We start from the raw sequence: 21,839 nt of genomic DNA, 5'->3' as shown, positions 1-21,839 counted from the left end.
GCTCTTTATCTGACTTACATAACTATAACCCCTTTGTATATCACCTTTATAATAACAATAGAAAATAAATTTTAAAAGATTGCAATCTGTTTTAAAAAAATGCCAGGTAGTGTGGGACTCAAGTGGTAGAATGCTAAAAAAACTAAGAGCACAAGAGGTGAAGTTCAAGCCCAAGTACTAGAACAACAACAACAAAACCCCATTGACTTTGGCTATATTTTTTAATGGTTTGTGGACAGATTTATTAGTATAAATTATTACATATTACTTGACAAATTTATGTGTCTCATGTCTCTAGCAGGAGGACACTAATAACAGCATGACATCTTTTCTTCTGATGAACAACAAACTATTATCAAAATGAAGCTTTAACAATATAAACATAAAGTAAAACTTGCATAAGGAAAAAAACATTATTAGCTGTTAGCACACAGTATAATAATCATTATCAACATGAAAGGAAATGTTTGGCAAACTTGACCTAATTTATAAACATGGTAGGGAATATTTGCAGATACTTTCTCACTAAATGAAAAAGACAACATTGGTTAAAACACTTCAGAAACTTCCTAAAAATATGTACAAAAATCCTCAAGAAAATATACATAAAAAAGTAAATGGTACAAAATCCACATAATAAACATCAGTTGATCTGAAAAAAAGGACTATGATGATTTTCATTGTAAACTTGACTGGACTTAAAGATACCTAAGTCTGGTAAAGCACACTTCATGGTGTCTGTATTACCATTTCCAGAGATGATTAGAACAAGAGGGCTCTGGATCCAATGAATTGACTCATGCCTTGAGTTTATAATACGGTGTCATCACTAGGAGGTAGGAGCCTATGTTGAAGGAGTAGGGAAGGGATGCCCTAAGGGGCTTTGTCTTGCCCTGGCCTCTTCCTACATAGGCACTCCTTTGCTCCTATTTGCCATGTAAACTGCTTGCTTCACCATGATGAACAGACACCTCTGAAATCATGAGCAAAATAATTGTTCCCCAAGTTGTTTCTCTCATGTATTCAGTCACAGTGATGAAAAAAGAATGGTAACAAAGAAGCTATATAAATATATAAGAATCTTCCACAAATGTCTAGTAGGAAAATACTAGCAACTAACAAATTAATTTTTAGTGGCACATTAACCACATTACTTTAAAGATATTTAAAATTAAGTCTCCTGGCTTATTAGAACTACAGCTTGCTTTATGCAAGGAACCAAAATAGTTAAAAATAAAAAAAGATAAAAGTTACTACCCATGACTAAAAAGGACACTACCTCATGTCCTATTACTTGAACCTTAGAGGTTACTTTAACACTTCTTTTAGAAGGTGAAAATTGGAAATATAGTCTAAGTTCAAATCCTAATGAAATAAAACAATCCATAGTCCAGAGGTCTATTTTAAGAATGACTTACTAGTAAACACAATATACTTGTAACTTTCAGAACATCTTTTTCAGTTTGAGCAATTTCTAGAGCAGTCTATAGAAATTACTTTGCATCAAGCTCTTCATAAAACTTTTTTGTAGGATTCCATCACAGGAGGAATTTGCCAAATGTTGTTTTTAATGCTCACAAGATTTTTTTTTTTTGTCCTAGGTAAGCTCTTAGTTATGGGATGACAAAAGACTTTTGCACATTTCTTCTTACCACAGTAGGCCATTTTTCTTTTTAATTTTAATTTTTTGTGAACATACTGTGCAGAGGGGCACAGTAGGCCATTTTTCACTTGTGAATTCTGTGAGATGATTAGAGACATCCTTAACACTTTACACTGATTCTAATTCTCTTTCCTCTGTACTGTCATGTTTGTTAGAAAGGTCATGTAACAATGAGGCATTCTCACATTCTATTTTAGAATTCTCTACCTTGTGAGTCCTTTCATGTTTCTGAAGGGAACCAGAGCAAGTGAAGGCTTTCCCACATTGCTTACACACATAGGGTTTCTCACCAGTGTGAATTTGTTCATGTCTTCTAAAATTACTCAGAGAAGAAAAAGCTTTTCCACATTGCTTACATTTGTAAGGTTTCTCTCCACTATGGATTTTTTCATGGCAACGAAGGGAACTGTGACCAGTGAAGGCCTTACCACACTCCTTGCATTTATAAGGTTTTTCTCCAGTGTGAGTTCGTTCATGTATTCTAAAGGAACTGGAAGAGCTGAAACCTTTCCCACATTGCTTACACAGAAAGGGTTTCTCTCCAGTGTGAGTCCTTTCATGTCTTCGAATGGAACTTGTACAAGGGAATGCTTTCCCACATTGCTCACACACATAGGGTTTCTCTCCACTGTGAATGCTCTCATGATATCGAAGGGAAGTGCGACTAGTGAAGGCTTTATCACACAGTTTACATAAATAGGGTTTCTCTCCGGTGTGATTTCTTTTATGTGTTTGAAAGGAATTGTAATAGGTGAAGGCTTTCCCACATTGCTTACACACATAAGGTTTCTCTCCTGTGTGAGTTCGTTCATGTTGCTGAAAATTAGTCAAGTGACTGAAAGCTTTCCCACATTGCTTACACACATAGGGTTTCTCTCCTGTGTGTGCTCGCTCATGCCTTCGAATACTACTCAAAAAAGAAAAGGCTTTCCCACACTGCTTACACACATAGGGTTTTTCTCCAGCGTGAATTCCTTCCTGGTATTGAGGGACACTGGAACAAGACAAGGCTTCACCACTTTGGTTATACACATTTGTTTTCTCTTTGTCATTTTTTTCATGTATTTGACTATAATTATGACTCCTGAGGGCTTTCTCACATTCCGTATGTTCAAAGGGTTTCTCTTCAGTATGAGTTGGTTCATGCTTCACAAAGCATTCAGGATAACTAACAGCTTTCCCATATTCCCTGCATTTATACAGATTCTCTCCACAGTCCTGATATTCATAAGGCTCATGTCCAGTTTGAACAGTGATAGGCACACTTAGGAGTGAAGGACCAATGAAGACATCACCACACACCTGGCTTTCACACCACTTTACTCCAGGAGGAGTATCATTCACAACAGGATCTGGAATCTGGCTAAAGACTTCTTCACCTTCTTCACTATGTTCACAGAGTCTCTTGAGCACTTGACTTCTTATACTTCTCCTGAAATTTCTGTAGTCATCTTCAGTGTTCTGGTCTTCCTGTGTTTTTCCTAAAGAAGTCAGGTTCCTGAGGATTTCCCACATCACATCTCTATAGAGTTTCTTCTGGGAAGGATCCAGTAAAGCCCACTCCTCTGAGGTGAAGTTCACAGCTACATCCTCAAAGCTCACAGACTCCATTTTTGGCCTCTGTGGTACTTAGTATCTTCTTCTTGGACCCAGGGGTCAGTGAAGTTCACAAGAGCAATGGAGGATAGGCCAGTTGGGACACCTCTCAGTAGTCAAAAGAGGAAAGTGAGTAGGGTAGTGTCAGAAAGGAAGACTCAGAAAGTTATGGAGCAGTTACAACTTTTTCTATAAAACAAACTTAATAGGTTTGTAAGATCAAATCAATAATTTTAGGAACCTGTTTGTAGATTAAGGAAATCAACCATAATTTCAGCTAAATAAAATTATTTCTGATAGGGAATCCTGTAACTTTCATTTTTGCTGCTGAGGAGCACAATACGCGTATACTCCACCATTGAACCATACCCCAGCACAACAATTCTATTCTTATTTTTTTGTATTGGACCTGCATCTTGAACTCCTTGAGCTGTTTCGCTCAATGCTAGTACTCTACCATGTTAGCCACGGCTCCACTTCAGTTTTTTTGGTGGTTAATTGGGGATAACAATCTCACAGACTTTCCTGCCTGGGTTGGCTTGAAACCATGATTTTTTAGATCTCAGCTTCCTGGGTAGTTAGGATTATAGATATGTATGAGCCACCAGCACCCAATTAATAATTCTATTCTTAATAGACAAGATATACTATGTATCATTTTTTTTGCACTCGTACATGTGATTTTAAATCTCTAAACATGAAATATGTTCTGCTATAGATTACTACTGCTATTTGTAGTAAATGTGAAACAATTAACACATAAAAAAAGATTATTTGTGCATATTTTGGCTATAGGTTTAAGAACTATTGCTCTCTTCATAATGGAAGATTTTATCTGCCTCCTATTTGCTAGGATTCAGAGCTACGATGGCTGAATAAACAAATATGGGGGATTGGAACCTTCTTGGAGGTGTTCTGGAGGAAGTCCATATTCACTCTACCATGATTGGAAAGATCTGGCTCACCATCTTGTTCATATTTCGCATGCTTGTTCTGGGGATAGCAGCTGAAGATGTCTGGAATGATGAACAGTCTGATTTCATCTGCAATACAGAACAACCAGGTTGCAGAAATGTGTGCTATGACCAGGCTTTTCCTATCTCCCTCATTAGATACTGGGTTCTACAAGTAATATTTGTGTCTTCACCATCTCTGGTCTACATGGGCCATGCTTTATATCGACTGAGAGCTCTACAGAAAGAGAGGCATCGGTTAAAAGCTCAATTGAAAAAAGAACTGGAGGAAGTAGAGTTTAAAATGCCTGAGGATCAAAGAAGACTGGAACAAGAGCTTTGCCAGCTGGAGGGGAAAAGGAAACCAAATAAAGCTCCACTCAGAGGAAGCTTGCTTTGCACTTATGTGATACACATTTTCACTCGCTCTGTGTTTGAAGTTGGGTTCATGACTGGACAGTACTTCCTATATGGATTTCACTTAGATCCTCTATTTAAATGCCATGGCCACCCATGTCCAAATATAATTGATTGTTTTATCTCAAGACCAACAGAAAAGACAATATTCCTATTATTTATGCAGTTCATAGCCACAGTTTCACTTTTCTTAAACATTCTAGAAATTTTCCACCTTGGTTTTAAAAAAATTAAAAGAGGGCTTTGGGGACAATATAAATCAAAGGATAAACATAATCAATACCATGCAAACAAGTCAAAGTTAAACCTAGCCAAATATCAGGGCACACCAACAAATTCACTGAAGAGATTCTGTTCTGTATCTGATGACAACTTGTTGGTGGAAAAACCAACACACACAGCAGTACACCAGAGTTTAAATTCATTTTCTGTGTTTCAGGCAGCTCCTAACAGTCACATTTTGGATGAAGAGGAAAATAATGGGATGTGTACACTTAGTACCAGCTGTAGTGTCCTTCATCCTATAGACTTAGGTAACAACAAAGGCACTCATAAAGTATCTGGAAAAGAGGTTAGTGGTAAGAATTTAAGGAAACAAGGAGGAGATTCCCAACCAGTTGACACTCCTGATTCTTTAGGACAGTTGTCCTTTGAGCCAAAGTCTGTTAGAACCTACAATAATCCTCCCAGTAAGTCAGTGTCCCTGAGGAACAACTTCATTGGTAGGCGGGTTTCCACAGACCTTCAGATCTGAACACATGCTGTCTTTTGGACATTCTATATATTATTCCTACCACAGAAGTTGCCTAGTGGTGGAGGAGGAGGAAGTAGATAGCTGTTAGACAGACAACTGCTAGTTTCCTTCAGAAACTAAAACAGTTCTAATTTTGAATTTTGATAATTCCAAATTAAAAAACATAGGATAACTAAACCAAGATTTCTTTATCCTCTCTTCAAAATATGTGAAAAACTTATTTAGAGAAAAAAAAAACAAACACATGCTCCAAACAGGGGCTAAATGGTTTGGGACCAGGTTTTCTTGTGGCTTTGGAAATTTTTTCTTGATCTGTATAGTTTTTCCTTTTAGTTATTAATTTTTTTCCTTTGGACACGAAATTGATTTTGTTTGCTCTTTTATTAGATAACTTAAGAGACTTGCTGTTGAACTAACACTTGCAAACTGACGGGTGTTAAGTACAATCACAATGCTATCTGGCAAATAAAAATGTTAAAAGGGGCCCAGGCTGGCTTTCACAGGTTTTGCAGCCTGGGGATTTACTTCCGGGATTGGAGTCTGTTTCGGCTCTACTTCTGCTCCGGCAACCTCGCCCATTTACTACTTGTCCTACGTGGGTGGTGTGAGGATTAAAACGAAAACTCTGTTTAGAACGCGGACCGACACACAATTCTAGCTCAAAAGCGTAGCTTGTTAGCACACGGCTTACTTCCAGAGGCCCCTGGGAGTCAGCCACAAAAACAGCTTTTCACAGGAAAAGCCGGGCTTCAAACTCGATCTAACCAAACACTCCCTGCTCCAGCCATGAGCGCCCGAGCCCCTGCGTGCGTCCAGCGCGTTTTGTTCCCCCTCCTCTTTTTTCGGACGAAAGCCAAGAAGCCCGGCACAAACAGATAGGCCGCCACGACTCCCAAGGCCCAGGTCAAGAAGGGGCGTCCTCCACCTCCCCACCTCCCAGGGCCAACCCTCCCCAAGCCGCGGGCCCGCGCTCCGGCCCCGCCCCGGCACCACGCCCACCTGGGGCCCCACCTGGACACTTGCGAGGAGCTCCCGAGCCCAGGCCTCTCCGCTCAGCAACCGCCGCGCCGGGGGACCGGAAGAGGAAGGCTAGGGGGAAGGAAAGGGCAGCCGCAGGGGCGGGCGTACGCAGCCTCCCTGGGCTCGGACTGCCATGGCAGAGGCACGGCGTCCTGGTCGCCATGAAAACAGGCCCCGCCCCGGCCACCCGGGCCCGAATCTGGTCACAGCGCAGGCGCACAGCCCCCGGCGCGCATGAGCAGTGCTCCTCTGAGCCCGCCAGCCCGAGTCTCGGCGCCAGCGACGCCGCTGTCACTATGGCCCATTACAAAGTGAGGGGGGCGCGGCGTGGCTGGGGGCGTGCGGGCGGTTGCCAGCCGCTGGTCGGCTCCGGGTGGGAGCTGGGGCGCGCGTGCAGGTTTTAGGGGCTCGAGGTGGCGAGGCGAGGCGAGGCGGGGTGGCCGGACTCCCAGCGCCTTCTTCCTGCTCCGGCCCCCGGGCTCGGGTCACTACCCCGCGGTGTCTCCTCAGGCCGCCGACTCGAAGCGTGAGCAGTTCCGGAGATACTTGGAGAAGTCGGGGGTGCTGGACACACTGACCAAGGGTGAGCGTGGGCCAGGACAGGGCTCCTTGGTGCTCTTCAGTGCGGCTCCCGAGGGGCTGGGGCGTGGGGACCCGAGGGGAACAGGTGGGGCCCGTGCAGCCGGGGATCCGGAGAGGTGAGCCCGGGGGCGCGGCGGCCCAGCGAGCCCGGCGCACACCGCCGCCGGATGCCGCCCAGTCCGGCCCGGCCCTCGAGCCTCGCTCCTGCCACCGCTCGCCGCGAGGAGTGAAACTCTTGCAGCTGTTGCAAAGTCTCTCCAACTTCCGTTGCTTTGCCTCGAGCAGTTACAGTGGACATGTTTGCTAAAGACCTTGAAACCCCAATCCCTCCCGCCCTCGCACACTTGGCGGAGTCTTAAGAATCTTAACATTTTTCCTCGAACCAGGAGCTCCTGGATAAACGACCAGATTTGAAAGTAGGCTATAAAGTGACTCAGTGGGGTTAAATTCCCTAAATGGGCAACTCGTAGACAACTTGGCTATCCACAGGCTTTTCAACTTCCATTCCTTAAGACTGATACAGCAATTCTTTTGTGTAGATTTCATAACTAAAGTAGAATTGACAGTTTAAGGAGCTTGAGAGCACTCTGAAGATGATTTTGTTGACTGTGTGCGCGTGCACGTGTGCATGCGCGCTGGTCCTGGGCTTGAACTCCGCTGTTACCGGAGGTTTTTAAATTTTTTTTTTCTCCAGGCTAGCACTCTACCACTTGAGCCACAGTTCCACTTCCAGGTTTTGTTTTTTTTTTTGGTGTTAACTGGAATAAGAATCTGATGGACTTTCCTGCCTGGGCTGGCTTCGAAGCGCTTCTAAGATCTCAGCCTCCTTTGTAGCTAGGATTTCAGGCATGAGCCACAGTGGGTGCCCAGCTATTGCTGACATTTTTTTTAAATGGAAGCATACTGTTATTCCGTATCTCTTTTGTCTTGAGTTTGAGTAGGTAAGGTGCTTGAAACCTGAGGATTCCAAGATTGTGTAATATTGCTTTCTTTATTAGCTGAGCATTAAGTAATTTGAAGGCCTTGTAACATCTCAGTGCACTGGGTAGGATTTTTCTAGAGTTAAGTGAATTGCTTGGTGGATGAGGACCATGGTCCATATGAGAATAGGAAGATTAGAAAGCAAAATAATTTGGTTATCTTATGGGGGAAACAAAGGTTAGGGGAAAATTGGGAGAATGGACAAGTTTTAGCAAGAAGCAGGGCTTTTAGTTCTCATACCTGGATGGGTTAGCAATTTTGAATAGCTACCAACTTTGGTGAAGGTAGATTTCGCTGTCTTTACAAATAAACTAGCAAATACTAAGAAACTACTTCATAAAAACACTGTGCTATGTTGTCTCTGGTAGTGTCACAGATGCTTGGAGTGACATTCTCTCAAGAAATATGTTCCTTCCTTTCAGTGGATACAGTGGTGAAGTAAGGCCTAGTTCTTATGAGTTTGTATGGGAATTAGGGAGACAGATGATCTGCAAAGAAACGTATAGTGCTATGTCAGATAGCGGTAAATGTTCAGACTAAAGTCTTGGTACACAGTTAAGGGAATAAAGTTACATAGAGTACTGGGGACAGCCTTGCTTATGAGATAACTGAGCAGAGATTTAAATGAAACAATGTGGACAGCCTTGCTTATAAGATAACTGAGCAGAGATTTAAATGAAACAATGTATGATGTCAAGAACTCTTGGAAATAACAGGTCAGGCATCCCTAAACTGATCTGAAATCCAAAATGCCTCCCCCCCCCTTTTTTTTGTGTGTGTGTATGTAGTAGAGCCACACATTCTTGCTTGCCTTTTTTGCTCAAAGATGGTGTTCTTCCTCTAGAGCTATAGCTCTACTTTTGCTAGTGAATTAGAAATAGTCTTTGTCTGATTGTGCTGGTTTCAAATGTCAATCTTCAGGTCTTAGCCTCTGGAATAGCTAGTATTAAAGGTGTGAGGCACTGTTGACATGTAACTGTATGTGACATGTCAGTTGAAATACAACAGCCTAAAAGTATTGTATAAAATTACCTTTAGGCTTTGTATATAAAGTGTATTTGAAACAAAAGATCTCATGTTTACTCTTTGATTCTATCCCCAAGATATCTCATTTTATGTATGTGCAAGCATTCCAAAATCTGAAAAAAAGCTGGAAATATTTTTGGTTCCAAGCATTTTGGATAAGGGATACTGAGCCAAGATAAGAAGGCCAAGGTGAGCCGGGCGCTGATGGCTCACGCCTGTAATCCTAGCTACTCAGGAGGCTGAGATCTGAGGATCGCTGTTCAAAGCCAGCCCGGGCAGGAGAGACCAGGAGAGACCGTGAGACTCCTATCTCCAATAAACCACCAGAAAACCGGAAGTGGCGCTGTAGCTCAAGTGGTAGAGCGCTCGCCTTGAGCTGAAGAGCTGAGGGACAGCGCCCAGGCCCAGAGTTCAAGCCCGACGGCCGACCAAAAAAAAAAAAAAAAAAAAAAAGGCCAAGGTGGCTAGATGGAGTTAATAAAAACAGTATAGTAAAAGGCAGAAAAGTGACAGTTTGGAAAAACTGAATGCACAGAATATGCACAGGTTATAGCTATTCAAGGATTTTCCTTCATTAGTGATGGAAACCTGGAGATTTCTTTTCCTTTGCACACTTGTACACAAGAATCTAAGCCCTCAGTCTCTTAAATTTCCAGTCTCCTGAGTAGCACCAGATAACAGAATCTATTGGTTTTGAGCTTTAAACATATATGCTTTGTTTTTTTTTTTTTTTGGTCCAGTTGTGGGGCCTGAACTCTGGGCCTGGCCGCTGTCCCTCAGCTCTTCAGCTCAAGGTTAGCGCTCTACCACTTGAGCCACAGCGCCACTTCCGGCTTTTTTCTTTTTGCTTATGTGGTGCTGAGGAATCGAACCCAGGGCCTCATGCATGCAAGGCAAGCGCTCTACCACTGAGCCATACTTCCCAGCCCAACATATATGCTTTGTACAGATTTAATTTACATTATTTTTACCAGCTATTTAAGGAGGATTTGAATTTGCTTCTAACATTAGAACACTGTAAGAGAAAGGGTAAAGATGGGTCAGCTCAACATTGGTAGCTCATGCTTGTAATCCTTGGTACTCTGGAAGCTGAGACCTGATGATTGTGATTCAAAGCCAGCTCCCACAGGAAAGCCCTTGAGACTATGATCTCCAATTAACTACGAGAAAACTGGACGTGGCACTGTGGCTCAAGTGGTAGAGTGCTGCCTTGAGCTGAAGAGCTGAGGGACAATGCTCAGGTCCAGAGTTCAAGCCCCATGACCCCCCCCCCCCCAAAAAAAAAAAATACAGTATTATCATCTCTATCACTGTCTTTTTAAACTGGGTTTCTCTATTAGCTTCTTATATCAGACTTGAACACAAAAGCTTCAGGACATCCTCTAGGCCCTGAGTTCAAGCCCCAGGACCAGCATACACAAAACAAATCGTTTGGAAGAGGAGACATTTTAGTTTTTTTTTTTTTTTGCCAGTCATGGTGCCTGAACTCTGGGCCTGGGCACTGTCCCTCAGCTCTTCAGCTCAAGGCTAGCACTCTACCACTTGAGCCATAGCACCACTTCTAGCTTTTTCTGCTTATGTGGTGCTGAGGAATCGAACCCAGGGCCTCATGCATGCAAGGCAAGCACTCTACCACTGAGCCACCTTCCCAGCCCCATTTTAGTTATTTTTATATGGGTACTAAAAATTTGAGTTTATTCAATGAATGTACAAAGTAGTACTCATGTGAATTATTAGATATGAAAATATGACAGTATATTTTATTGCTGATCTGAGTGTACTAATAGTTTTTAGTTGGTGCTTATTTAGCATGCTGTATATGAAACTTCATGCTTAGAATACTTTGAATAGAAAACTTATAGGGACAGTGCCAACCTCTAAGAATCCTGGCTTCTGGGCTGGGAAGATGGCTCAGTGGTAAAGCGCTTGCCTTGCATGCAGGAGGCCCTGGGTTTGATTCCTCAGCACCACATAAGCAAAAAGAAAACAGCCGGAAGTGGCACTTTGTCTCAAGTGGTAGAGCCTTGAGCTGAAGAGCTGAGGGACAGCACCCAAGCCCAGAGTTGAGGCCCCACGACCGGACTCCCCCCCCCCCCCAAAAAAAAATCCTGGCTGCTAAAGCAAAAAGGGGAACATGATTTGGTACGAAGCTTTCTTTATCTGATTAAAGGAAGTGTATTCATCCATAGACAAGCACAGGAATCTTAATATTTACATTCTGCAGTTATCAACCTCATAAGTTCCACTGACCGATTTAGTAGCTGAAGGTAAAAGTAGTTGCCAGTTCGATTTTCCATATTGTCTTTATTATTTTAAGTTATTAAAAGATAAAAGGGACACATGAATTGGTTTAGCACAGGACTTCTTGAGCTGTACATATGCATTTTTTGTAGAAGTATGTATTTTTTGCTTTTTGTCAGACTTCAGAGTTTCATGCTCTAAACTGTTAGCTACTGCTTTAAGACATTAATAAATTCTAGGAGGCATTTGCTTATCAATAGATAAGCTAGTGCTCACAGGAGCTGTTATATATATTACTGCATATTATATATATATATGTGTGTGTATATTTATATATATATATATTTTTTTTTTTTTTTGTCGGTCATGGGGCTTGAACTCTGGGCCTCGGCATTGTCCCTTAGCTCTTCAGCTCAAGGCTAGTGTTCTATCACTTGAGCCACTGTACCACTCCTGGTTTTTTGGCTGTTAGTTGGAGATAAGAGTCTCATGGACTTCTGGTTTTTTGGTGGTTAGTTGGAGATAAGAATCTCATGGACTTTCCTGTGGGAGCTGGCTTTGAACCACAATCCTCAGATCTCAGCCTGCTGAGTAGCTAGGATTACAGGCGTGAGCCACTGGTGCCTGGCTCTAATATATATTTTAAAGCTGATCTGAGAACATTGATAAATGGTCTTTGGCTGGTGATTATTTAGTATGCTGTCTCAAAACTTCAATCTTAGCCTGGTACCTATAGCTCATGCCTGTAATCCTAACTACTCATGATGAGATCTGAGGATCATGGTTCAATGTCAGTCCAGTCAGGAAAGCCCCTGAGATTGTTTTTAAAAATTTAATCTCCAATTAACCACCAAAAAGCCATAAGTAGAGCTATGGCTCAAGTAGTAGATTACTAGCTTTGAGTTTTTAAAAAAGCTCTAGGGCAGTGCTCAGTCTTGAGTTCAAGGCCAACTACTGATACAAAAAAATCCCCTTCAGTCTGGACATTTTGAATTGAAAGATTCTTCTCAGCCCTATTGCTTTTCTCCTAAAATCTCTGTCATTGTCTTTTTTTTTTTTTTTTAGGTGAAAGCATTTATATTACATTTTTATTTTGCAAGAAAACAAATTATGCAACTTGTAAAAATTAAACAGTTCATCAAAATCTTTTGGTCTACTGCATAGAAACTGCTGCCATTAAAATCAGCTGGGCACCAGTGGCTCACTCCTCTAGTCCTAGCTACTTAGGAGGCTGAGATCTGAGGATCTGGTTCAAAGCCAGCCCAGGCAAGAAAGTCCCCACAAGACTCTTATCTCCAATTAACTACCGGGAAAGGGGAAGTGGCACTATGGCTCAAGGGATAAGAGCTCTAGCCTTGAGCTGAAGAGCTGAGGGACAATGCCTAAGCCCAGAGTTCAAGCCCCATGACTGACCAAAAAATAAAAAATAAAAAATTATACATCATGATCTCTATCACTGTCTTTTTAACCTGGGTTGCTACATTAGCTTCTTAGTCATTATCCTTGCACTTAAGAAAGTGCCTGCCAATAAGCAGTCTGGAGTGACTCTGTCAGTCCTCTGCTTAAAAAGGTTTAATTATATGCTTGTTGTTCTTAGGTTCAAAGTCCAACCAAACTTATATGTCCCTCCCTAGTTTGGATCCAGATCTTTCCATTCACATAACCCATAACTCCACCTAGCCATACTGGAATTGTTCTTGTTCTTTTGTCTCCTAAACCTTCCCTTGTCTAAACCACTTATTGCCAAGTCTCTGTCTTCTTTTCCCTTTCTGGAGCCTTGTGCTCTGTATCAATCATTCCAGTGCTGCTATTTGTTATTCTATTCAATTTTTTGCTTATCTTATGCAATGGATTCTAAGTTTTAAGGAGGGACCTTGTTTGATGTGTTCACAACTGTGTGGATAGTCTTGGCATGTAATTGTTGTTACACTTAGTGAATTATAAAGCATTTCAGCCATTCAAATTTAAGACTTTAATTGTTGCTTTTTTCTTGCTTTCTGATTTGCAGTGTTGGTAGCCTTATATGAAGAACCAGAGAAACCTAATAGTGCTTTGGAGTATCCTTTTCATTTTTGGAGTCAGAAAAAGGCACCTTATTTTTGAAATTCTTATTTTCTTTCACATTAGATAAAAACTTGCCAGGCACTGGTGGCTCTTGCCTGTAATCCTAACTACTCAGGAGGCTGAGATCTGAGGATTGCTGTTTAAAACCAGCCTGGGCAGGAAAGTCCATGAGACTTTTTTTTTTTGTCGGTGGTGGGGCTTGAACTCTGGGCTTGGGCGCTGTCCTTGTGCTCTTCAGCTCAAGGACAGCACTCTACCGCTTAAGCCACAGCACCATTTCTGGTTTTCTAGCGGTTTATTGGAGATAACAGTCTCACAAACTTTCCTGCCCAGGCTGGCTTTGAACCGAGATCTTCAGAACTCAGCCTCCTGAGTAGCTAGGATTATAGGCGTGAGCCACCGGCGCCCGGCTCTTGAGACTCTTAATCTCCAGTTAGCCACCAGAAAACTGGAAGTGGCACTGTGGCTCAAGTGGTAGAGCACTAGCCTTGAGCTGAAGAGCTGAGGGACAGTGCCCAAGCCCAGAGTTAGCTCAAGACTTACGACCAACAAAACAACAAAAACAACCTTTAAAATATTTTTGCTTATTAAAAACGTTTTGAGTTTTTTTTTTGGGTCCAGTCGTGGGGCCTGAACTCTGGGCCTGGGCGCTGTCCCTCAGCTCTTTAGCTCAAGGCTAGCACTCTACCACTTGAGCCACAGCGCTACTTCTGGCTTTTTTCTTTTTGCTTATATGATGCTGAGGAATCAAACCCAGGGCCTCATCCATGCAAGGCAAGCGCTCCACCACTGAGCCAACTTCCCAGCCCCAGGTTTGAGTTTTTAGATGGTGATTTCTGGGTAAATATTGGTGGTCTGGTGGGTAATTCTGGTCAGGGATGTTTATGCTACTCTTAACATTTCATTAATTTTATTCAACACTACGAAGTAATTTCTTTAACATTGATGTTAGTTTTTTAAAGCATCACTTAGGAGCTGCCACCCCAGAAAATGCAGAAATAGAGCTGCTTCGCCTAGAATTGGCAGAAATGAAAGAAAAATATGAAGCTACTGTAGAAGAAAATAAAAAACTGAAAGCAAAGGTAAAATTTTGAAAGGAATTTATGTTTAACTTTTTACTTTTAATTATCTAATGAAAACTTCACTAAAAGGCTGGGGATATAGTTCAGTGATAATTTGCCTAGCATGAGCAAGGCAATGGGTTCAACCGTTAGCACTCTAAAAGCCAAACCAAAACAAAATTTCACTAAAATGAGCAGTCAGGGAAAGAGGAAGGTAAAAATCAAGCTGAATCGAATGCAGGGAAAACTTAGGCTTCACACAGTACAAACTAAACAGGACAAGCAAACTGGTCATGAAGAAGTTCTTTGGAACTTGTTCAGCAAAAAGATGGGAATACTGGTTAATGCTGTGTCTAAATAAATGCATAATTCTAAGATAGTTAAGGTCAGGATAAGGCTACTGCTTTGTGAACAGTGCCTTTTAGAGTTGCGCAGTGCACAGTTTGCACTATTGTGTCTAGTGGCCTAGGGTGAGTAAATTTAGAGAACTGAACTGCCCTTAATTTTATCTAGCTTTAAAGTTTTTTTTCTTTGTTCAAACTCCCATGAAACTTCATATACTTCAAGATCTACTATAAACCTTTGAGGTTTTACTACATTCTAAATCATATAATGCATTTTATGTTCCTCTAGGTATTTCTCATAGTATGAAGTAGTAAAATAGGTATATGAGGCATTTGAAGCATAATAAACTTTTCATTCTGACAGCCAGTTGGAAGAACCCTATGTGTTGTTTCAAGGAACCACAATTTAGTATAAAAGAAAACCTAGGGCCAGATGCCGGTGGCTCACGTCTGTAATCTTAGCTACTAAGGAGGCTGAGATCTGAGGATCACGGTTCAAAGCTAACTTGGGAGGAAAGTCTGTGAAACTCTTTTATCTCCAGTTAACCACCAGATAAACCAGAAAGTGGTGCTATAGCTCAAGTGGTAGAACACTAGCCTTGAGCTGAAGAACTGAGGGACAGTGCCCAGGTCCAGAGTTCAAAGCCCCATGACTGACAAAAAAAAAAAAAATAGGGCTGGGAAGGTGGCTCAGTGGTAGTTTTTGCCTTGCATGCATGAGACCCTGAGTTCGATCCCTCAGCACCCCAAAAGCAGGAAAAGTCAGAAGTGGTGCTGTGGCTCAAGTGGTAGAGCACTATCCTTGACCTGAAAAGCTGAGGGACAGTGCCTAGGCCCAGAGTTCAGGCCCCACAACCGACCAAAAAAAACAACCAAACAAAAAACCCCACAGTATCTTCAATTATCTTAAGTTTTTACATTGTGCAATTGCTAGTTAACCTTCTAAGTCAAAGACCTTAGTGACTGTTCATTGACTGACCAAATCAATATGTTACGAAACACTTTTCCTCTAGGGGGAAATTTCAACAAACTTGGTGGCTAGGATGATGGATCCTTATAGCATGTTTGGGAAGATGCAAATGATTGCATATAAAATCTTTGATATGCAAATATCAAATGTTCAGTCAAGAACTGAAATTAAATATCAGTTTTCCAGTAATAGTAAAAGTTTACAGAAAAGGGCTTTCATTAGTATAGGTTTATATTGTAGTTAGTGATTAACTAAATGGGATATAATTATCCAAACTTTTTTGTTACTATGTTTTTTTTACCTTAGAATAAAATTTACTTAAACTACTCTGTCTTTGCCCCATAGCTTGCTCAGTATGAACCACCTCAAGAGGAGAAGCGTGCTGAATAGGATTCTTCTCAGTTGAAAAGACACTGAAAAATGGTTTTGTATGACTTGAATAGTTTGTATAGTATATAATCTTTTCTGGACAGATGCTATAAAACTCTTTTAATATGTTAAGTTCACTTATCACAGTTTGTTATTAAACACATATATTTAGAATCACTAATAAAACTTAATATTACATTCATTGGGTCTTAAAGCAGGAGAATCCAAAGGAAATTCTGAAGGAAATCTAAACCGTCAACCAATTAATTACCTTAAAGGACACTGTTTTATTAGTCTGGTTGAGAATGATGGTACTGGTTGTGGTTTAGCCAAGGAATTTTAGCACAGAGTTGTATTTCTTGGTTTGGTTCAGGATATGAGCATAGATACAGTCATTCTTTACAATGTTGATGACAGTAGTTATATTCCTTTAGGCAGCTGGAAAGATGTGTGACATAAGATGCTTTTGCACGAGTTTCTAGGAGTCTTCTGCTGTTTATATAATGCAGAACAAATAACTCTTCTTTGCCACCACTTTGCCTTAGAGAACTGTATGTGTCAGTGTGAACTTGACAACATGTTTCCCTTCTATGCAATCATGCCCTGTCACATATGTTGCCTTTGTTCTGTGCTTTAGTTAGTCCTAGCTGTATACTAGCCTTGTTTTCGGTTTGCTTAATAATGCAGTTACCACGATTGCAGTTTACATAACTCTAAACAGGATCACAATGATATGCTGCCTTACCTAACTGCTAAGTTGAGCACAAAATGAAGTTAATATAATTGTGGGCCCCGGCATAAGCTGGGATGGAAAGGGAAATGAGCCATATATGATGGAAAATTATAGTTTGTGAATTTAATTCTGTAGTGGTTTTTTCCTCTCTCAAAATATTTTTCTAGCCTTCAACTCATTTTATCTTCGTTATCCCTGTGAAGTAGGTAGGGCAAGAATGAGGAGATTGGGTATTGAAATTTTAGGCCAAAAACTGATACTTAATACAAATTAGTTTTTAACCTTGGGCACATTGGTTAGCCACTCCGATTTACTTTCCTTAACTCTTAAGTGAGAAAGACTATCTGTACTGCCTACCTCACAGGGTTGTTGTGAGGGTCAGATGAGAATGTATGTGCAAGATCTGTAAATGGTAAAGCACTATATTCCTGTTTGTTAGTCTTTTTTCCTGTCTTTTTGAAGACTTAAGGGTCAGATGTTTTGTCAATCACTTATTTTCTTCACTGGTAGACTAATACTTAGAAGTGCTCCTGTTTCTTGTACTCTATCCTTGTAATTAGAAAGCCTACCTTAGTTTTTGGTCAGAATGCACATCCAATGAAAGCTGGTTTAATTAGCAAAGGCACTGGCATCTTCTCGAAAATGAACAAACTAAAGATAATGGCATTATAATCTCAAATTGGCTTAAAAGTGGCCATGCTGTATGTTTCCTCCTGTCACAAGTTTGTTTTGGGAGTGATGCCAGATACTGATGGAAGAACATTCACTTGGATAGATTTCTTCCTCTTTTACTAATGTGAGTGCGACTACATGGATAGCAGGTTTCTTTTTTTTTTTTGGTCATGGGGCTTTTGCTCTGGGCCTGGGTGCTGTCCCTCAGCTCTTTAGCTCAACGCTAGTGCTCTACCACTTGAGCCATAGCACCACTTACAGTTTTCTGAGTGGTTTATTGGAGCTAAGAGTTTCATGGCCTTTCCTGTCTGGGCTGGCTTTGAACATCGATCCTCAGATGTCAGCCTCCTGAGTAGCTAGGATTATAGCACCATGCCCAGCTGGATAGCAGTTTTGAGCTAAGTGCTGGTTATGGTAAAGATGAATGACTGGAAGTTGATTATGATACATAAAAGATGGCTTAGGATTTGCTAAGATGTCCCTTTGAAGGCTTCCTCAAGTAATTATGATCATTCCCTTGTGGAAAGAGGCTTGTTTTTTTGGTTGTTTGGTACTGAGGCTTGAGTCTCATGCTTGTTTGGCCTGCCTGTTCATGGCTGCTACGCTATCACTTGAGCCACATCTCCAGTCCAGGGTTTTTTTTTTCTCCCAATGTGCTGGTTAAATAGTGATGGATTCTCAATGACTTTTCTGCTGGGCCTGGCTTCAAACCACAAGATTTTCCAGGTTTAAGTCTCCTTAGTAAGCTAGGATTACAAGTGTGAGCCAGCAGCAACCAACTAATAGTTTTATTTCTGAAAGCCAACCATTGTTTGCTTTTTTCTCATGGGGCTAGTGTTGCTATTTATGTCAGTGAGTTGAACACATTCTGTACCATCCTTTTGGACAGAATGGGATGGATAATCACACTTTCAGGTGGAACTACCCTATTCAAACTGCTCTACAAGTTAGTAATATGGGTTAGCCTTGCCTAGAGGTTTTTTTTTTTTTTTTTTTTTGGTGCCAGTCAAGGCCTGGGCATTGACTCTGAGCTAGTTTTTCTTTCGGTTAGCTCTGAGCCACAGTCCTTCTTTGGGCGCGTGTGTGTGTGTGTGTGTGTGTGTGTGTGTGTGTGTGTGTGTGTGTGTGTGTGTGTGTGTGTGTGTGTGTGTTTAATTGGACATTAAGAGTCATATGGGCTTTCCAGGGTTGGCTTTGAACCACGATCCTCAGATCTCAGCCTCGTGAGTAGCCAGGATTACAAGTGTGAGCCGCTGGTGCCAGGCTATCTTTTTTAACATTCCTGTAAAGGATTTGAGTGAAGACTGTCTACAAGAAGATGATCAGTGGAACTGAAGATAGATCACACCAGTTCAGTTACACTTTAGCTGCCTTATCTATAAAACATAAATTTCACATCTTGCCTACCTCATAAAGTTGTTGTAAGGATCAAATATAATGGATACAGAAGTGCTTTGTATACTGTGAGGCCTACATATAGACCAGGTGGTAGTAGTGCTAAATTGTAAGTGTCACTGAATTAGAAGAGCGAGCTGTTAAACCAAATTGGAACAAGTTTTTTTTTTTTTTTTTGTCGGTCGTGGGGCTTGAACCCTGGGCCTGGGCGCTGTCCCTCAGCTCTTCAGCTCAAGGCGAGCGCTCTACCACTTGAGCTACAGCGCCACTTCCGGTTTTCTGGTGGTTTATTGGAGATAGGAGTCTCACGGTCTCTCCTGGTCTCTCCTGCCCGGGCTGGCTTTGAACAGCGATCCTCAGATCTCAGCCTCCTGAGTAGCTAGGATTACAGGCCACCAGTGCCCTGCTTGGAACAAGTTTTTAAATGGTAATCTGGGACACCCAAACTGCCAGGCCTAAATGAAAAAGTTTAAAATATCAAGTCTTAGATTTAAATTCAAAAATGCAGTTATACAAGTTTAGTTAGTAAGATTACTGACATAGTACTATGAATGATTACCAGTGTGAACCCCTTGTACACTATGATTACTGAAAAAACATTAATAGAAATATTGTCCAGGTGCTATTATCCTGAAGGCTATATACATCTCCTTTTTGTTCTCTACTTGACAGGCAATAATAAGGCCCAAGGAATCATTTGTTACAGAATGGTACATTGTCAGCTGCCTGTAGCCTATATTCACAATCTTTTATGGCCCATGAGTGACATTATAAATATCTTTGTCAGGAAGAAGGTTCCCCACTCCTGATTTGGAAGACTTGAAAATATAAGGCTTGTTTTTCCAACATGGTAACTACCAGCTATAAGGCTGTGTTTTTCCAACATAGTAACTATCAGCTACATGTGGCAAATAAAAAAGAATTCAGTTCCTAATTCACACTAGCAACAATTCTAGTGGGCATTCCATATGTGGCTAGTGGCTATTAGACTGAATAAAATAGACATAAAACATTTCTGTCACCACAGAAAGTTTTATTGACACCATCATAGAAGGAATGATTGAAGGAACTGTAAATGTTCAAGGAGGACAGAGACAACTGTCTTGGTGGGTAAAAATAACTGCAATTTAGTATTTGAGGGGTTGCTATAAAAAACATGAAGACCTCTTCTATTTACATTATAGACTTAGGAAGTGTGACTTGAATATGTTTTTAGACAAAACTGCTATGGTGGAATTGGCTCTTTTGAGTTAGCTATCCATTTGAACTATAGCCCTCTATCCATGAGTTCTGTGTCTGTGGATTCAACAAGTCGTGAATTGAGAATATTTGAAAAAAATTTCTGTACAGAACAGTCTCTTCTTGTTTTTATTCCCTAAGTAATATAACTCCATACTATTTCCAGTGTTGTATTATTATTTTGGTTGGTTGTGGGGCTTGAAAAGAGGGCCTGGGCACTTGTCCCTGACCTTTTTCCGCTCAAGGCCAGTGCTCTACCACTTTGAGCCAGAGCACCACTTCTGGTTTTCTGATGGTTAATTGAAAATAAGTCTCTCACAAACTTTTCCTGCGTGGGCTGGCTTGGAACCCATGATCCTCAGATCTCAGCCTCCTGAGTCACTAGAATTACAGATGTGAGCCACCAGTGTCTAGCCCTACTAGATTATTTTTAAGTAGTGTAAAGATTATATGGGAAGAGGTGTATGGGTTGTATGCAAATACTAAGGCATTTTATATAAGGAACTTGATCATACTTTAATCAGTTAATAGAATTGGGAGGTATAATCCACAGGGGAACTAATCCCCCATGAAAACCAAGAGTCTAGGTACATTCTATATGTCTGTCAAGATACTACAGAGTTGATTTTAGGTGCAAGTTTGGACTAGATGTTTACTGGTTTTTCCTACCTTTAAATTCTAGGTTTCTATATAACTGGTGAGGAAACATACTCTCCCATCAAGAAGTCAGTCTCTGGGCATATCCAGTGGTAGACCATTGGTTTAACATGCACAGAGGACCAGGGTTTCATCCCCGGTATTACAACAGTCTGCTTGAGAGATCAAGTCCACTACATTGCCTTTTTTAAATGTATAGGGGCCGTGCTTTGAGTCTTAATTTTCAACTCTAGATATGGAACCATGAAATTTCCTTAAGCTTTCTCAAACATTTGGTAACGCATTTGCTTTTCATTAGTCATTTCTTTAGTCTCTAATCTGAAGGCGATGTGGAAGTTAACAACATTCTATAGAAACAGTTACTAGAGGGGCAGACTTGACTGTCTTGGGGAGAAGCAGCTGAGTCCTGAGTTTGAGGTGGTAGCAGTAGTCACTCAGCCATCTACTGCAAAAAGATGTTCCAGCTTGGTTGGATTTGCTTTCCTGTCTGGTCTAGGTACCTGCAAGAAAAAGTGATCACACTGACCCCTACCTAGCTACCCTGGGTTGAGTTTTGCTCGCTGACTTCCTTTACCTTATCCCAACCTTATTCATTCATCTACACGTGCTTAGAGTCTAGTCTCTCTCACCCAGTTGTCGAGCATTTCATCCGTGCCCGTGGCCTTCCTACATAACAGCTCACACCGAGGTTACTTACGCAGAGGTTCAATCTCGGTTAGTCTTCAACTCGAGGACAGGCCGGGCCCGAGTCGATTTCAGTTTCAAGTCCCCCTTTAGGCATCCAGGATATCGCAGACATCAGTATTAGCTGAGTGAATACAAACGCAGGAGGAGGACAATAGACTCCCCGAATTCCCAGAACATCTCTGGCGGTGTTATCGGTGCCAGAAGGCTGGCAGACAGCGCGAAGGGGAACTGGGGAGCCCAGGGACGGGCCGAAGCTTACTAGCTGGACCAGAGGCGCGGCGGGGCCGCCCTCCTCGTGACTCCTCCCCCGCCCCTCGGCGGCCGCGAGTCAGGTGATTCTGAGCACGTGATGTACACCACCAACCTTGCTGCTTCCGAGTGGCGTCTCGGGGAGCCAATGAGGGGCTGGGTCCCA

General features: G+C 41.6%; 3 protein-coding genes across 4 annotated transcripts; 2 read left to right on the top strand and 1 right to left on the bottom strand.

Annotated features, from left to right (window-relative positions):
* Positions 1-202: 202 nt before the first annotated feature.
* LOC122108994 (zinc finger protein 709-like) lies at positions 203-4,301 on the bottom strand. Of its 2 annotated transcripts, none has more exons than XM_042681132.1 (2): positions 4,225-4,301; positions 203-3,365 (listed from the first exon to the last, which is right to left on the bottom strand). In XM_042681132.1, the coding sequence occupies exon 2, from the start codon at positions 3,272-3,274 to the stop codon at positions 1,772-1,774; it is 1,503 nt and encodes a 500-aa protein (XP_042537066.1). In that variant the 5' UTR covers positions 3,275-3,365; positions 4,225-4,301; the 3' UTR covers positions 203-1,771. The 2 variants fall into 2 exon arrangements, with proteins under 2 accessions (XP_042537066.1, XP_042537058.1); XM_042681124.1 differs by having other exon boundaries at positions 203-3,367; positions 4,201-4,286.
* Positions 3,800-6,568, top strand: Gja9 (gap junction protein alpha 9). The gene is made up of 3 exons (XM_042674457.1): positions 3,800-4,881; positions 6,222-6,280; positions 6,324-6,568. Exons 1-3 carry the CDS (start codon positions 4,145-4,147, stop codon positions 6,566-6,568), a joined length of 1,041 nt encoding a protein of 346 aa, XP_042530391.1. The 5' UTR covers positions 3,800-4,144.
* A 60-nt stretch (positions 6,569-6,628) lies between these two features.
* On the top strand, positions 6,629-17,207 carry LOC122106183 (MYC binding protein). Its single transcript, XM_042677489.1, has 5 exons — positions 6,629-6,714; positions 6,914-6,986; positions 13,242-13,290; positions 14,250-14,379; positions 16,018-17,207. Exons 1-5 carry the CDS (start codon positions 6,700-6,702, stop codon positions 16,060-16,062), a joined length of 312 nt encoding a protein of 103 aa, XP_042533423.1. The 5' UTR covers positions 6,629-6,699; the 3' UTR covers positions 16,063-17,207.
* The last annotated feature ends 4,632 nt before the right edge of the window (positions 17,208-21,839 follow it).

The sequence above is a fragment of the Dipodomys spectabilis genome, unplaced genomic scaffold (assembly GCF_019054845.1).
Source record: "Dipodomys spectabilis isolate Male_0828 unplaced genomic scaffold, ASM1905484v1 ptg000002l, whole genome shotgun sequence".
NCBI lineage: Eukaryota > Metazoa > Chordata > Mammalia > Rodentia > Heteromyidae > Dipodomys > Dipodomys spectabilis.
Note: the sequence above shows the minus strand (reverse complement) of the source record. Positions and strands in the feature narration are given on the sequence as shown.

Coding starts and splice junctions, on each gene's coding strand:
- LOC122108994 (XM_042681132.1), bottom strand. CDS start 3,274: ATGGAGTCTGTGAGCTTTGAGGATGTAGCTGTGAACTTCACCTCAGAG.
- Gja9 (XM_042674457.1), top strand. CDS start 4,145: ATGGGGGATTGGAACCTTCTTGGAGGTGTTCTGGAGGAAGTCCATATT. Junction 4,882..6,221: donor AAAAGAGGGCTTTGGGGACA/ATATAAATCAAA, acceptor TCCCCCTCCTCT/TTTTTCGGACGAAAGCCAAG. Junction 6,281..6,323: donor AGGCCGCCACGACTCCCAAG/GCCCAGGTCAAG, acceptor CCCACCTCCCAG/GGCCAACCCTCCCCAAGCCG.
- LOC122106183 (XM_042677489.1), top strand. Junction 13,291..14,249: donor AAACCTAATAGTGCTTTGGA/GTATCCTTTTCA, acceptor CATTGATGTTAG/TTTTTTAAAGCATCACTTAG. Junction 14,380..16,017: donor ATAAAAAACTGAAAGCAAAG/GTAAAATTTTGA, acceptor TTTGCCCCATAG/CTTGCTCAGTATGAACCACC.